The sequence below is a fragment of the Pholcus phalangioides genome, unplaced genomic scaffold (assembly GCF_987345545.1).
Source record: "Pholcus phalangioides strain wild (caught in Gottingen) unplaced genomic scaffold, Ppha-v1.0 ptg000022l_1, whole genome shotgun sequence".
NCBI lineage: Eukaryota > Metazoa > Arthropoda > Arachnida > Araneae > Pholcidae > Pholcus > Pholcus phalangioides.
The window spans coordinates 34,114,034-34,128,748 of record NW_028301615.1 but is presented as its reverse complement, the minus strand read 5'-3'; the positions used below and the strand labels follow the sequence as shown (position 1 = coordinate 34,128,748).

Below are 14,715 nucleotides of genomic sequence, written 5' to 3'. Positions count from 1 at the left end.
TGATTCGGGGTCATCGCCACATTGGCGTATTTTTTTTTATTATGGCCATTTATAGTTATTAATTAACGATAATTATTGCGCTTTAGCTATGACAACCATAACGATAAAAGGAATCTGAATATCGGTATTTTAGTCATCCATATATAAGGATCGACATATAGGGGCCAGTCGAAAACACGAAATTTCGATATTGGCTGGATCAACTGGGCCGGCCAGTTCGTGAAGTGGCCAACTTCGAACTTTGGCGGTAACATACATAATATAAATGTACTGTACGTTTTAAAAATTTATTACAGAAAAAGTCCAAAAATATGAATGTTATGATAATTATGTAAATAGTTAATTTCATAGTTCATATAATTTGTAATGTCTTTTTTCGCCTGTAAATAGTCATTGTCTTATTGTGAACGTGAAAATTAACGCATTCCCGTGTAAATATCACCGAATTGGCAACAGATTTAGTGAAGTTTTGCGACAGCTCCGATGATTTGGCGACATCGTTTCACCAAGAGACTAGACCGGATAGTCGAGATTCTACTGTACCAGCAAGGAAAGGGCATGGGATAACTTTCTTTTGAAACAAAGTCATGGAGACAAGAGGCTTGGCCGGATAGTAGTGAGGCCGAATAGTCGAGATTCTACCGTTTGAATGCATGCGTTAATTTCCAGCCTGACGTAAGTACAAAATTAAGCTATAATTTCGGGAAAATATATAATGTCTCGAGAAGTCGATAAATTATCAGAATATCTTAGAAATTTAACTGGATTTTCTTTAGTATGATTAAAACCACGCATTCTGTAAAAATCGAGCTAGTCTCGGAGGAAGTCAGTCGCCATGAAGTGCGGGTAATTTGATTGTTACGCCACTGTCTCAAGCTTAAGAATCGCGTAATGCCCGTGGTTGAGACGTGGAGGGACGAAGCACATCTTCTGGTCGATAAAAGACGCGCCTGAATGTCGGGTGGAATCTTTGCACGAAATGGAGATGCTTCTGAGAATTTGAATGAAAACTTTAAAATTTAAATTTTCTTCACTTTAATAAATAATATGCTGTTTCTACCATAAAAATCCGAATAACTCGTTTTCATCAATTCACCCCAGAACATGAATCAACAGCAATGGTATAAAGAAAGGGGGGGGGGTGGTTCAACCTTCCAATCATCGCGGGCCAAATCGAAATTGCCCACGAACCCCGCGGGCCACCAACTCATGCTGGAGTACTTATAATAAATTTGTAATATAGAATTTCCCTTTCCCCCGCAGATTTACAAGGGCATCTCGTGTAATTTACAGTGACATCTTTACAAAAGGGGGCCTCATGTAGCCCAGAGTAGAACAAGGGCTAAAATAATGCAAGACTTATTTATTCTGGAATTATTTATTTTGTTAATTATCAACTTTGATTAACTTTTTTTCTCACCAATTCTGGGAACTTCGATTAATTACTGATTTATTCAATCAAATCTGATCAATTTTCACCTGAAATTACTTTAAACGATTCCGCAAATGTGTGTTTTGTTAATTCTGTGATTATTTCCCTCTCAATGTTTCGAGAAATCATTACTTTCAATGATTATCCCATCATCCATTGTTTTATAGCGAGATAATTTGCTTATTGCGTCATTTTTTTTCTCTAATTCTGAAACACTTTCAAAAATGCAAAAATTTCTTTCATCAATTCTCCCATTCAGTAATTCCAAAATTGTTTCACTAATTCTAGAATTAAACGTTTTCAACTACTTTCTGACAATGATCAGCGGGCCACAACAAAATGTGGCCCTCGGCAAACGCATTGAAGACCCCTGGTATTAAAGGCTAGCCAGCTAATAAATGACAGTAAAATAAAACCTTTATTAATTAGGCCGGGATTACGCTATAAAAGTTTTATAAAAGTTCCTTTTGAAAACTTAGAAAATGGAACCAATAAGCGTGTCGGTTACGCGAATATAACCAAAGTTCTTATTGGTTGCGTTTCCAAGATTTATAAAAGTCAGAGTGTAATCCCGGCCTTAAACCAAATCATCAAAATGATTATACAGGTTATCCCGTCAGTGCTGATTTTGCAATGTGGCCTTAATCTCATCAACAGCCCATCGTAGGGGTATATTTCCAATTTAAAAAATGCTGAAAAGTCGTTCAAAAATTACACTTTACCAGTTAGAGAGTGAAAATATAGTGTCACAAAATTTAAAAAAAAAAATCTATATTTTTATACGGTCCCCTTGTCCTCAAACTTTCAACTAGGAAGTTGTTGCCATGTTTCTCCTGGAGCCAACAAAAAATATTCCAAGTTTCTAAGTGCAGTATTCGCCGAGATATTCGAATTCAAAAATCGGAGAAAATGTATGAAACAACAGCAAAAACTAACCGGCAACGCTCCTTTCCTGCTTTTATGCTGTCCTTTCCCAACTTTTCTCCGATTTCTGTATCAGCGAATATTTGCACTTAGAAAATTTGATTTTTTTGTTCCATCAGGAGAGATGGGCAACAACTTTCTGATTAAAAATTAGAACAGGGGGGGGGGCCCGTATAAAAATTTAGATTTCTTTATTTCGTGATACACATCCTCTGTACACCTTTGTATTTTCCCATTTATAACTGGTACAGGGTAATTTTTGAAGTCGACATTAGCACTTACAGGGCACCCTGTATATTCCATTTCTTCCACGCGCATAATTAATGCCACTGAATTCTATTTTCCTAGACACGAAAATTCAAATTAATTGAGGAAAAGTACGGTAAGGTTGTTGATCTTCAATGTGATTGAACCCCACAAATCGCCATGTTTGATAATAGACGGTTGCGAGGTCTCTGAGGTCTTTATGAAAGATATAAAAACATATCAATGATTTAAAAAGAAAATATGATTTTGTTGCTGTCGTCAGCATCGCGCGTTATCTTGATCGAGCAACCGATCCTGCCATTGATGAACGTTCGCTGCTGCTTTTCCGTCCAAAGATGATAAATGATCCATTGTTTCAGTGATTGGACCCTTTTTGAGAAAATGACATTGCGAGGAAATTGGTGTCATTAATTCGACTATCACAAATTTTCGAAATATGGGATGTTATTTTCGTTACGGTTGTTAGTAGTACGTCGAACTACCAATGTCTCGTCGCACGATTAATTCGAGTTAAGAGCGAAAAAAAAAATATTCACAAAATTGCCATCAACTTATGAGCGTATACAATAATAACCTTTTAACGGCCAATGTTCTCAAATGGGAACATCGGTTTTATCAAGGGGCCATTCAAGTATTACGTAAACAGATTTTCAGCCATTTTTGACCCCCCTCCCCCCCCCCCCGTCAGCAGCTTAGAATATTTCACATCTTCAAAAAGGGGGGTGGTTGATGACGTAAGCAACATTCACCCCCCCCCCGTCATCAAAAGTCAGGAAATCCGAACCACCCCCCCCCCCCCATGCTGTCGTAATGCTTGAAATACTGACCCCAACTGGAAGAACATTTTCGTTCAAAATTATGATAGAATGTAAATGCACATACTTGCCCATCAAATATTGTGATTGTCTCATGTAAGTATGGATATCTTGTCGATTTATCTCAATATGCTTCTTCTGAAACTTGTCAATAGTGTTACAACTCACGAATCCCGGAGTTAAGCTATTCCATTTTTTCATAACATTATTAGATAAACTCTCCCTGCGACATTATTACCTAGAATTGTTTCTTACCAATTTATACTGGTGTCTCCTTATCGAAGCAGTTGGTGGACGGCGTGTTAAAAATTCATGGTCCATTTTGTTGAAAATTTTAAAACTTTGATCATATCACCCCCGACACCTGCGTTCTTCCAATGTAAACATATTCAAGTAATCAAGTCTCTCTTCATAGCTTGAGCATTTGGATTATTATTTTTATTTGAGTGGGGGGGACATGTTTGTGGTCCTTTGCGTGGATCGGAGGTCCGGTGGCGCAATGCTTGCCGGCGTTCGGCCCGTGGTCTTGGTGGGGTTTTTTCATTTTCCAGCATGGCCCAGCCGCGAAGTAGCCCGCTTATATCCCACAAGGGACAAAGCGGGGGCGTGTTTGTATAGCTTGAGCAAGCGTGGCTCTTCTCTACCTTCTCGACCGATTCAATGTCCCAGATTAGAACACTCTAATCCAGGACGAACTAAGCTCCAGAAAAGTGAAATTTAGGAGAACGCGAAGAGACGTTTTTGAGAATGAAACCGAGCATTTTATTCGCTTTTATGATCGCCGCCGAACAACAGAAAACCTAAGCCGCTCGTCAATGAGGATTCCCAAATCGGTGATCATAGTTGCATCCGGATATAATAGCACCATTCAAATCGTAAGTGAAACGTGGGTTGTTCGAACAAAAATTAGCGATCATGCACTCGACAACGCTAATGGTCATGCTCCAATCATTAGCCCTTATATTTAATTACTTTAAATCACCTATTTTGTGAAAGAACAAAACTCTTTTTTTTGTTTTCAACTTAATGTCTCTTCATGAAGTAAAGAAAACATACGGGAGAATTTTTTAATGAATTTTATGATTTAAAATCTCTAAACTAAAGGATCAGAAGAAGGAATGACAGCAAAAAAATTAAGAAAATGAATTCAAATCTTAATTCGGCCAGTAAAAGATTGACCCGGATCAACACCCGCAGCTTCAACCCAAGGAAAAACCGGTTTCGCGCTGTGGCTAGCACAGTGCAGGAACATGTTACATATAATAGTCGATTTTGCTTAGCCATCCTTCCAAACCGGTTTAACGTGGCCGGTGTGAACCAACACCTTCTATAGCAGAAAGCCTCCGCGCGAAGCTCGTGACGTCACCGAATCCGTCCATTTCACCTATAGACATTGCATATACTGTAGAAAAAGGTAAAGATGGTACTGTATCCAATGGCTACGGGTGAAATATACGACTTCAGTGACGTCACAGCTTCGTGCGGAGGCTTTCTGCTACAGGTGGTGTTATATGGACCCGTTTAAATTAATGATCTCTCACTCACTTATACACTCCCACCTATACGTTTTTCTCAGATATACGACGATTTTCTGTTCTCACGGTCAAAGATCTGATAATAATGCTATTCACTTATACGCTTCTCTCACTTATGCGTCTTTTTTTCCTTCTTTCCCTTCACCGACGCATGAACAAGAGATCACTGAAAATGCTAATGAAAATCTAAATACAAAGTGTTGAAGTGAACTGACTTTATACAGACAAATCCCGTTAAACGGAACCGAAAATCCGGTTTGATGTATCCGATATAATAAAAGCAGAACCACCCTTAGGGAGAGCATGACAGATGGGGGCCACAGCCGGTCTTCGATCATAGAGGGGAGCATCGTACTGGTTTTTTATCGTGAAGATCCAGGTTTGAACCCCATTGGAAGCACAATGGTTTTCTGCGATTTTGCAATTGGTAGAAAGGGGGTAACTCTATAATTACTGAATATTCGGTACTGGTTAAAATTCAAAATGAGTGAAAGAAATACATTAAACATCGAAAATATTCGGAATTGGTAAAAGAAATCATTCCAAAACCAATGGAAATTCATAATTTATGTGTGAAAAAGAATCCGGAATCGTAACGAAAACCTTCAATACTTTGGGAAGCTCTTCGATTCGGAAGCACTGCCCTCAGTCTCCCTTGGTTTTCCTATCAAGGGCTATCACTGTTTGCGAAGGAACCAACACCAGACACGAGCCCTAGTAATGGTAAAGTGCGGCCCTGAATAAAAGAATGACTTCCAACAGCTTTCTCAGCTATGGCCCGCGAAGATGTAACAGGTGATATACAGGAAGAAACGGTAATTTAATTTCAATCGAATGAAGATGTATCCAATTGTATGCAACTGATATAAGTAATATTCTTACACTTATTAAGAAAAACATAGGCCATCCTACTTGCGGTAGACATATTTTAATGAAAACAAATACGAGAAATTTCCGATGTTCCGTATTTAGAATCGTAATCTTTACCAAAAATGAAATTTTAGCAAATTGTGTATGGGTACCCATATTTCTTTAAGAAAACTGGTTGAAATCGGCTTATATGTGGGACTTGCAAAGACGTTGCCGTATGCACGGTCGACTGATAGGGTGGATTCACATTTACAGACGCTCACCGTGTCGTGTCAGACCATCACCTCCTAGAGATAGAAAGCCTCTGCACTTTTTGCCATAAACGTCATTCAGACCACCTAGCAAGTTTGCCACATTTTGAAACACAGCATCCTATTTCGTTTCTTCTTATTTTGGCGTAGAATCTTCCTGATTGGCTCACAAATACCGCATAGTGATTGGATGTGGGGCATAGAAATCGCCAATTCTGAGCCCGATCATTTCATTTCCTCACAACGATGACACTGGCACGAGCAGGGATTTTTTTCCCCTGAACATTCTGAGCAGGGATTTTTCCCCCTGAATATTCTGAGGGAAAATGGACTACTTACTTGACGTCACAAGGAGAGTGCGGAGGCCTTCTATCTCTAGGAGGTGCTCAGACGCAGCGAAAATTCTTTAACTTAAAACCAAAGAACGTATTCATATCTATCGTATCGTGTCTGCGCAGGTGCAGACAGACATCGTTTTTTTTTAAAAAAATTTTTGTATCTGACACGAATCAGCAAGTGTCTGTAGATGTGTTATATCAATTTAAAATTTATGAAAATTATCTTCACTGTTAGGATTGCTACAAATTGGAACAAAATATTTGGGACAAAACCCGGACAATATAAAGCGTCGGTACAACCAAAATAAGGAATGTCCCGGAAAAAAAATATTATATGGTCACCTTACTCAGACTAAATTTGTAGTCCGTGGAATTGTTTCAGAAATTCTACTGCTTCTTGGGTGCAGAAAGGTTGAGAAACGCTGGCTTATTGGAAATTTCTAATCTGAATTCGCCAAAGCGGAGTTTGATTAATACAAGACGTTCTGGAATGTCCGACCATCAGGCTGAACAGTCATTAAAAAAAAAAAAAAATCGTCGAACAATCATTATCAAAACATATACAGCATATCCGATGCATTAAAGGGGTGTGAAGACCCTGTGGAATAGATTTTCAAAAATGGGTTTAAAAATATTTCATTTAATGACGAATCAAATGTAAAAAAAATTCGTGCCAATCGATTCATTCGCTCTCTCAAAATAAAAGAGGAAATGAATTTCTTAAAATCTTAGGGATTTAGGGTAAAATTGAGATTTTTGTATTTATTCTACACATGTTTTTGTAAAATGAATCTCCAATTGGGGCTGATTGAAAGCCGTATTAAAAGGGAAAAAATGTTGAATTCAGATTTTTGAAAAAAATGTATATTTTTAAAAAAATTTACAAATTCTTAAAATTCTAACGAACACTCAGATATCCAAGTCCGAAGTTTATTTTACTAAGGAAAGGATTACACTATAAAAGTTTGATAAAATCTACAAAATGCAGCCAATGAAACAATCGGTTGCATTTGAGCGAATGTAATCGGTGCGATTGTTAGTTGCATTTTTCAAGTTATATGAAAGAACTTTTATAAAACTTGAAACCGCTATTAATAAGAACATCGGTTTCATTTCCTAGAATATAACCAATAATCTTATTCGTGGCTTTTAAATTTTATAAAAGGTACTTTTAGCAAACTTTTATAGTGTAATCCCAGCCTAACGCATGTCGAATAAACATTTCTGCAAAATTTCAGAATTTTTAGTGCAGTAGTTTTTTTTTATCTTACGGATTAACTCAGAAACTGCAATATAAGAAAATGCCATTCAGTGTTTTTCTTGCATAAATTTACACCAGCATTTGCCAACGGGTTGTGTGCAGGCAGACTAGATAAAATTATTCACCCGTTGTGACATAATATCATGCATAATAAAGCACCCGACATCGCCCCAGCCCCCTCATCCGGGGCAATGGCTAAAATTGACGATGGTCGATAGAGCCTGGGAATGAAATGAAATGTGACATAATATCCATATGGGTACAAATAAAATTATACCTTCACACTTAGGTTCATTGTCGAGGAGAATGCAGGAAATTGTCATCTTAAATACAGAATATCACTAAATTTTGCAAATAATTGCAATTTATTGTTTTAAATGCAATTTGATAATTATTGCGAAAATTGCTGAAGGGTGTGAAGGGTGAAGAGCTGCTACAAATCGCGTTTTTAAAACATGTACAGTACATCACAAAAAAAAAAAATATGTTCAAATGATCTGATGGCCATATTTCATTGAGGAAAAATACGATAGGCTAGGATCTTAAATAATAATCCGTAAATATACTGGTCATCTCCAATTGTCAACAAGAAACATTGCCAAAAGTAGGCCAATCACCGATCCTAATGAAAATTGTAGAAAAAACGTTAAGCCTGACAAACAGGCGAAATGAATATTTATAATTATTTTTTGTCATAATTATCATAATGTAATTCATATTATGAAAACGCTGTGTATTACCTACTATAATAATCACTGAATGACAAATTCAAATGACTAACGTTGATAAAAAAAAGGAACAAATGTATTCAAAAACCGGAACGACGAAAACTACAAGTGCGTCCCGTAATACGGGACACAAGTGGTCCGTCAAATTGTTTTACACATTTTATTGATCCTTGTTTTCAGAAATATTGAGAGAAACCCCGATTTTTACTATAATTCATTATTTTTTTTTCATTTATTTCGAAAAACAACAAATTTACCGATTGACACGAATTTTTTTACATTTGATTCAATAAAAAAATACTAACTCATTTTTGAAAAATCCACTTTAGTTGGGTTGAGAAACACCTTAAAAATCAATGAATAACATTATCAAATGCAATCTATCCGATGGATTAAGTTCAAAAATTCTGTTTTAAAAGTGTCTTGTACTAAAATATTACCAACAACGATGGGGATATAAGACTTACCTCACCATTCCTCCTCTGCAAAACACTAATCGGCGGCGTCGACATGAGTCTCTGGTAACTCTGATGCTTCCTCAACATCGCCTGGATCTCGGGGCTATGCTTATTGGACCACACGTGCAACCCAGCTGCACCGGCGGTCACTCCCTGAAACAGGACACAACACCACACGGACACGACGAAAAACCTCACCCACATTCCCGGATATCTATAATTACATCGTCGACCGAAATAAATTAATGTCCTTCTATCCGATGAAAAACTCATGATCATCAGCGGCTATAATCCACACGCGAACATACACGCGCACACAATAATCAAAGTCCGGAAAATAAAAGCGATTATTAATCCATACGGAGGAGAAGAAACGCTTCACCGTTGCATGTCATCAACGAAACAGTCACGGTAATTGATCATCACGAGATCCCGATCTATTTCAATTTGCACAAAAGAGTAGTTTTTGTTTCCGCAGAGAGAGAGACACGAGAGCGAGAAAAGAGCACGTGCTGTTCGATGTCGGCCACTGATGCTGTGTGGCGACAGGATCGTGCCGCGCGAAACCCCATTCACCCTTGAAAAATGCCGGCAGTAGGCTACTTATTATCATCACCGACAGACAGAAACACACTCACCGAAAGTGAACGACGAGAAGAGGAACGTGCGATGCCAAAGGCGATGATAATTCAAGTCCACAATAAACGCAATCACCAAACACACAGTTTGCGTTTGTTCCTTGCAACAAGAAAATCCTCTCTCATTCATGGAGCCAAGATCAGACCCACAAATCTCGCCAAATATTTTTAACTTTTTTTTTTTTCAATGTAAGGCCGGGGATTACATTAGCAAAGTTTGATAAAAGATATTTTACAAAACATTAAAAAAAAACGAAAATATGCCTAATGCTGTATAATCGAATGTATAACCGATACCTTTACCGTATACCTTTTGTCAAACTTTTAAAGTGTAATCCGGGACTAGTAACTCTTTTTAAACAGAAATATATTGTTAAAACTTGAGCACGACACCAAAATTTTCAATTCAGGTTTTAGAAAATTTTAACATATGAAAAATTTTTCACTTTTTGAAAATTTTAACGAATCCCAAAGTCTCTTTTATTTTTATTTTAACGAATAAGAAATTTAGTGATTCAAGATATAAGAAATTTTTAAATTTTTTTTCCTTCAAAATTTCAAACGAATCTGAATTTTTTTTGCTTTGACAAATCAGAAATTTTTAAAATTTTTGTAAAAATTTTAGCAAATTTGTAATGAATTTATAATTATAATCAAATAGATCAAACGAATCAGAAATGTTGATTTTTTTGCAATATCAATGAATTAGAAATTTCTTTAAATTACAGAATCAGAATTTTGATTTTTTACAATTGCTTTTTCTCCAAGGAACCAGAAATTCTGATTTTTTTGGAAAGAATCGGGATTCTTTTTATTTTTGTAAAATTCCAGAGAATCAAAAATTCTGATTTCTTTTGGAGTGATAACGAATCTGAAATATTCTTTTTCTCAATAAATTGGAAGTTAAAATTTTTCAACGATGCAGAAATTTTAATTGTTTGAAATTTCAAGAAGTCAGAAATTCTAATTTTTTTAAAAATTTGTAATTTTGATGAATTATAAAATTTTATTTTTTTGAAATACCAACAAATTAGAAGTTTTAACAAATCAGAAATTTTGGATTTTTAATTTTTCAGTGAATAAAAATTTTAATATTTTGAAAATTCAGCGAATTAGAAATTTTGTTTTATTTCTTTTCTCACTGATTGACCCAAAAATCTCGTCAAATACAATTATATATCTTTTTATTTTACACATATAATAATGAAACTTTATTTTTCAGAATTTCAATGAAACTCAGAAATTTAAAAAAAATTAGAATTTTTTTATTACTGAGCGAATCAGAACTTTTTTTAGTTTACAATGTTCACATTTTTTTGGAATTTTAATGAATTTCAGAAATTTAAATTTTTGTAATTTCAATGAATTAGAAATTTTTATTTTTTTTAAATGTCAACGGATAAGAAATTTTAAGTTTTCAAATTATAACGAGCCAAAAATTTTGGCTTTTCCAACAAATAAAAAATTTTGGCTGTTTCAAGGAATCAGTGATTTTAATGTTATAATATTTCAATGAATCTGAAATTTAATTTTTTTTTCAATTTTAACGAACTGAAAAATTTTGTAACTTTTTTTTGAAAATTTTGAATTTACGTTATTCACCTATTGTCCAAAACCAAATGAAGCTCAAGATTATTTCTGTGCGTAATTTTAGTGTTGTATGTTGATGTAATAGTATATCTTTAACCTTACTTTCGAAATAGCAAGGCAAGCGAAATAAATGTTCTTAGTTACGCTGCAACCATTTGAAACCACTGTCCTATATTGTAGGATGATGGACTAATATGGGCTTAATAATTAATGGAAAATATACAGGGTGTCCTTTAAATCCGTATTATTGAAATTATCTGATAAACCTTTCGTCATAGAGGTGCGGTGCTAATTAAAAAAAACAACTAAAAATATGTTCAAAAATCGAGAGTGAAAATACAGTGTGTAGCAAAATAAAAAAAATCTAAATTTTTATACGGTCCCCTGTCCTCTATCTTCCAAAGAGTTACTGCCCTGTCTCTCCTGAGGTCAAAAAGAGAAATTCAATGTTTCCAAGGACAATATGTGCTGATATATTTGAATTCAAAAACCGAGAAAAATTGGGAAAGAACAGCATGGATTTTATCGTTAATAATTATTTAACGCTTTCGCTTTTTGTTATGTCATAAAGGAATAAACGATTAGTAGTAAGGGGCCGTTCAAGTATTATATCAGTAAATTTTTAGCCATTTTTGACCCCCTCCCCACTTATCAGCAAAACTCTGACCCTCTCCATCCCAAAGATCACTTAAGTAACCCACGACACAGTTCCAGAACACTTAATTGGTCCATGGCACATTTAGAGATCCTTTCAGTGACATGGGGCACAATTTTAGAGCACTTAAGTGGCCCCCCAGTGCGGATTTACATCACTCAAGTTACAGAACATTCCCGGATAACTTAAGTGATCCGTGGCATAATTAAGGATCACTTGAGTTTTACGTGGCACAGTTCCATAGAACTTAAGCAGCCCGGACACATTTCCTTAGCACTTGCAGGATCCGTGAAACATTTAAACTTATCAATAGGGAGGATGTTAATTCAGGTGCCTAATCGGAAGGTTTTTTCCTTTTTTGGCGCACCGAATAAGATGCCATTAAGAATGTTTCATGTCTTCATAAAGGGTGGTTGATGACGGAAGCACCATGGAAACCTCCCTTCCTCCCCTCCTCGTCATCAAAAGTCAGAAAATCGGAATCTTCCCCCCCCCCCCCATCGATGCTGACGTAATACTGGAATGACCCCTATAACGATAATTAATCCTTACAAAATGTCCGTGTGGATTTTGTATTCCACTGTAAAACGGATACTTGGTGGAATGTATCTGTTTTATCGATGTATATGGAAGAAATATGGTTACCTTGAACCAGTTTTGTTTTTCGAGAAATAAAATTTTGTTCCTATTTTTAGTGATTCAAAATCCTGCCAAAAATTTCATTTTTGGTGAGGATTACGATAATAAATACGAACATCGGTAATTCCCCGTATTCATTTTCATTCAAATATGTCTACCGCGTAGGAAGGCCCATTTTTTTTCTTAATACAAGCTTATAAGTGTAGGAACATTACTTATATCAGTTGCATACAATTGCTAGATACATCTTCATTCAATTAAATTTAAATTGTCGTTTCTTCCTGCAGACCACTTGCTCTATCTTCGCGGACCATAGGTTGAGAAACGTTTGCTGGAAATGATTCTTTTATTCAGGACTGCACTTACCAGACACGAGAAGTGGTGCGGGAATTATAGTAGGGTTCTCAGGCAGTGGTATCCCTTAATAGGAAAGTCCAGGGGGGGGGGGGCTGAGGGCACTGCTCAGAATCAAACAAAGCTTCCCAAATTATTGAAGGCTTTCGTTATGATTCCGAATTCTTTTTCACACATAAATTATGAATTTCCATTGGTTTTGGAATGATTTATCTTACCGATTCCGAATATTCTCGATATATTCAAAGTATTTCTACTCGTTTCCACTAATTGGAAAACCGCAGAAAATCAACTTGAACCGACCTTCAACGGGGCTGTGAAACCTGGATCCTCACGATAAAAGTACAGCATGATGCCCCCCACATGACAACAGACCGGCTGTAGCCCCATCTATCACATTCTCCTTAAGGGTGGTCTGGTCTTACCATATCGGATACAATGAACCGAGTTTTCGCTTCTAATATAAGGAGATTTGTCTGTGCAAGGTCAGTTTACTTGTACACTTTGCAAATGCTTATGAAAATCTAAAAACAGTCATCGCTTGATTATGTGTCGGTGCAGGGAAAGAAGGAAAAAAGACGCATAAGTGAGAGAAGCGTATAAGTGAGTAGCATCATATATTATCCGATATCTTTGATCGTGAGTGCAGAAAATCATCGTCTTATATCTAGGGAAAACGTATAGGTGAAAGTGTGTATAAGTCAGAGATGACTACAATTTAAACGGCCGACTCCACACCGGCCGCGCTAAACCGATTTTGGAACGATGGCTAAGCAAAATCGACCATTAAAATTACTCGTGCGATATCATTCGAAGAAAATGCACTTAGTTCTTATCTTCATAACTAATTTACTTCAAAAATTTACAATCTTACACATTTCATGCACTTTCCTTAAAGTTTTAAAATCAAAATGTTTATTGACTTAAGAAAATGTAAACGATTAGTTTGATTATTGTAATTGAATTCTTGGTATTCATGTTTAACGATACGTCATATGTACTATACGATACATTATTCATGTTATTAAACGATGTATAAGTACGATTATACATTCATATTATTATGACATATTATTCATGGTTTACATACGTCAAATATGTACGGCACTATATATAGATGCTAATTTTTATTAAATTATTTATTCCATTCTTGTTGCCACTTATTTTTTTTCAATCATGTTCCCTATGGATTTATTTTTCTTATTTGCACTTACATTGAGCATGCATATGCTATGATTGCGGTCATAATAACGTCAAGTGCCCATAATTTTTTATCATCGTCGTTTTTGATCCATCATCACGTTTTTTGATCATCATTAAATAATGCATGGAAATGTTTTTCCGGAAAAATATGTGGAAATATTTCCCGAACAATATAAAAGACAATAATAATGCCAAGTGCCTACAATACAGTTCTTTTATAATTAAATAATGAATGAAAATATTTTCCAAAAATGAATGGAAGTATGTATTTCATGAATATATGGTAATATTTCCCGGATAATATTCGATACAGTATAAAAGTCAAGTGCATAAAATACAGTTTTCGATCATCATTAAATAATGTATAGAAATATTTCACGAATAATCTATAGAAGTATTTCCGGAAAAACCAATGGAGATATTTCCCGAATAATGTACGGAAATATTTCCCGCATAATATTCGATAGAAAAGACAGTAACAACATCAAGTGTCTGCATTACAATTTCTGATCTGCCATATTGTAAAAATATTCGAAACACTGTACATCTACTACTCCACCAAACACCAACTCTGGCCATATCGCTATATTGCAATTTACTGCCATTAGTGAGATGGGTTGGAAGTGAAGGTGCTGTCTATCGGTGGTCGCCTCGAGTTCGTTACGGAAAATTAGAATCACAGAAAATGAAAAAATTCCTAAATATCTTTATTATAAAAATCCATTAAATTGGCTGGCATACTGTAATCTTTATTGAA

At 35.7% G+C, this 14,715-nt stretch overlaps 1 protein-coding gene across 1 annotated transcript in view; it reads right to left on the bottom strand.

Annotated features, from left to right (window-relative positions):
* LOC149070231 (uncharacterized) overlaps nt 1–9,600 on the bottom strand; it is a 121,033-nt gene extending 111,433 nt beyond the window's left edge. Inside the window, exon 1 of the mRNA XM_089249680.1 lies at nt 8,889–9,600. Within this exon, the coding sequence (XP_089105806.1) occupies nt 8,889–9,158 (270 nt within the window). The 5' untranslated portion in view covers nt 9,159–9,600. The remainder of the gene's footprint in view (nt 1–8,888) is intronic.
* Nucleotides 9,601–14,715: the final 5,115 nt, after the last annotated feature.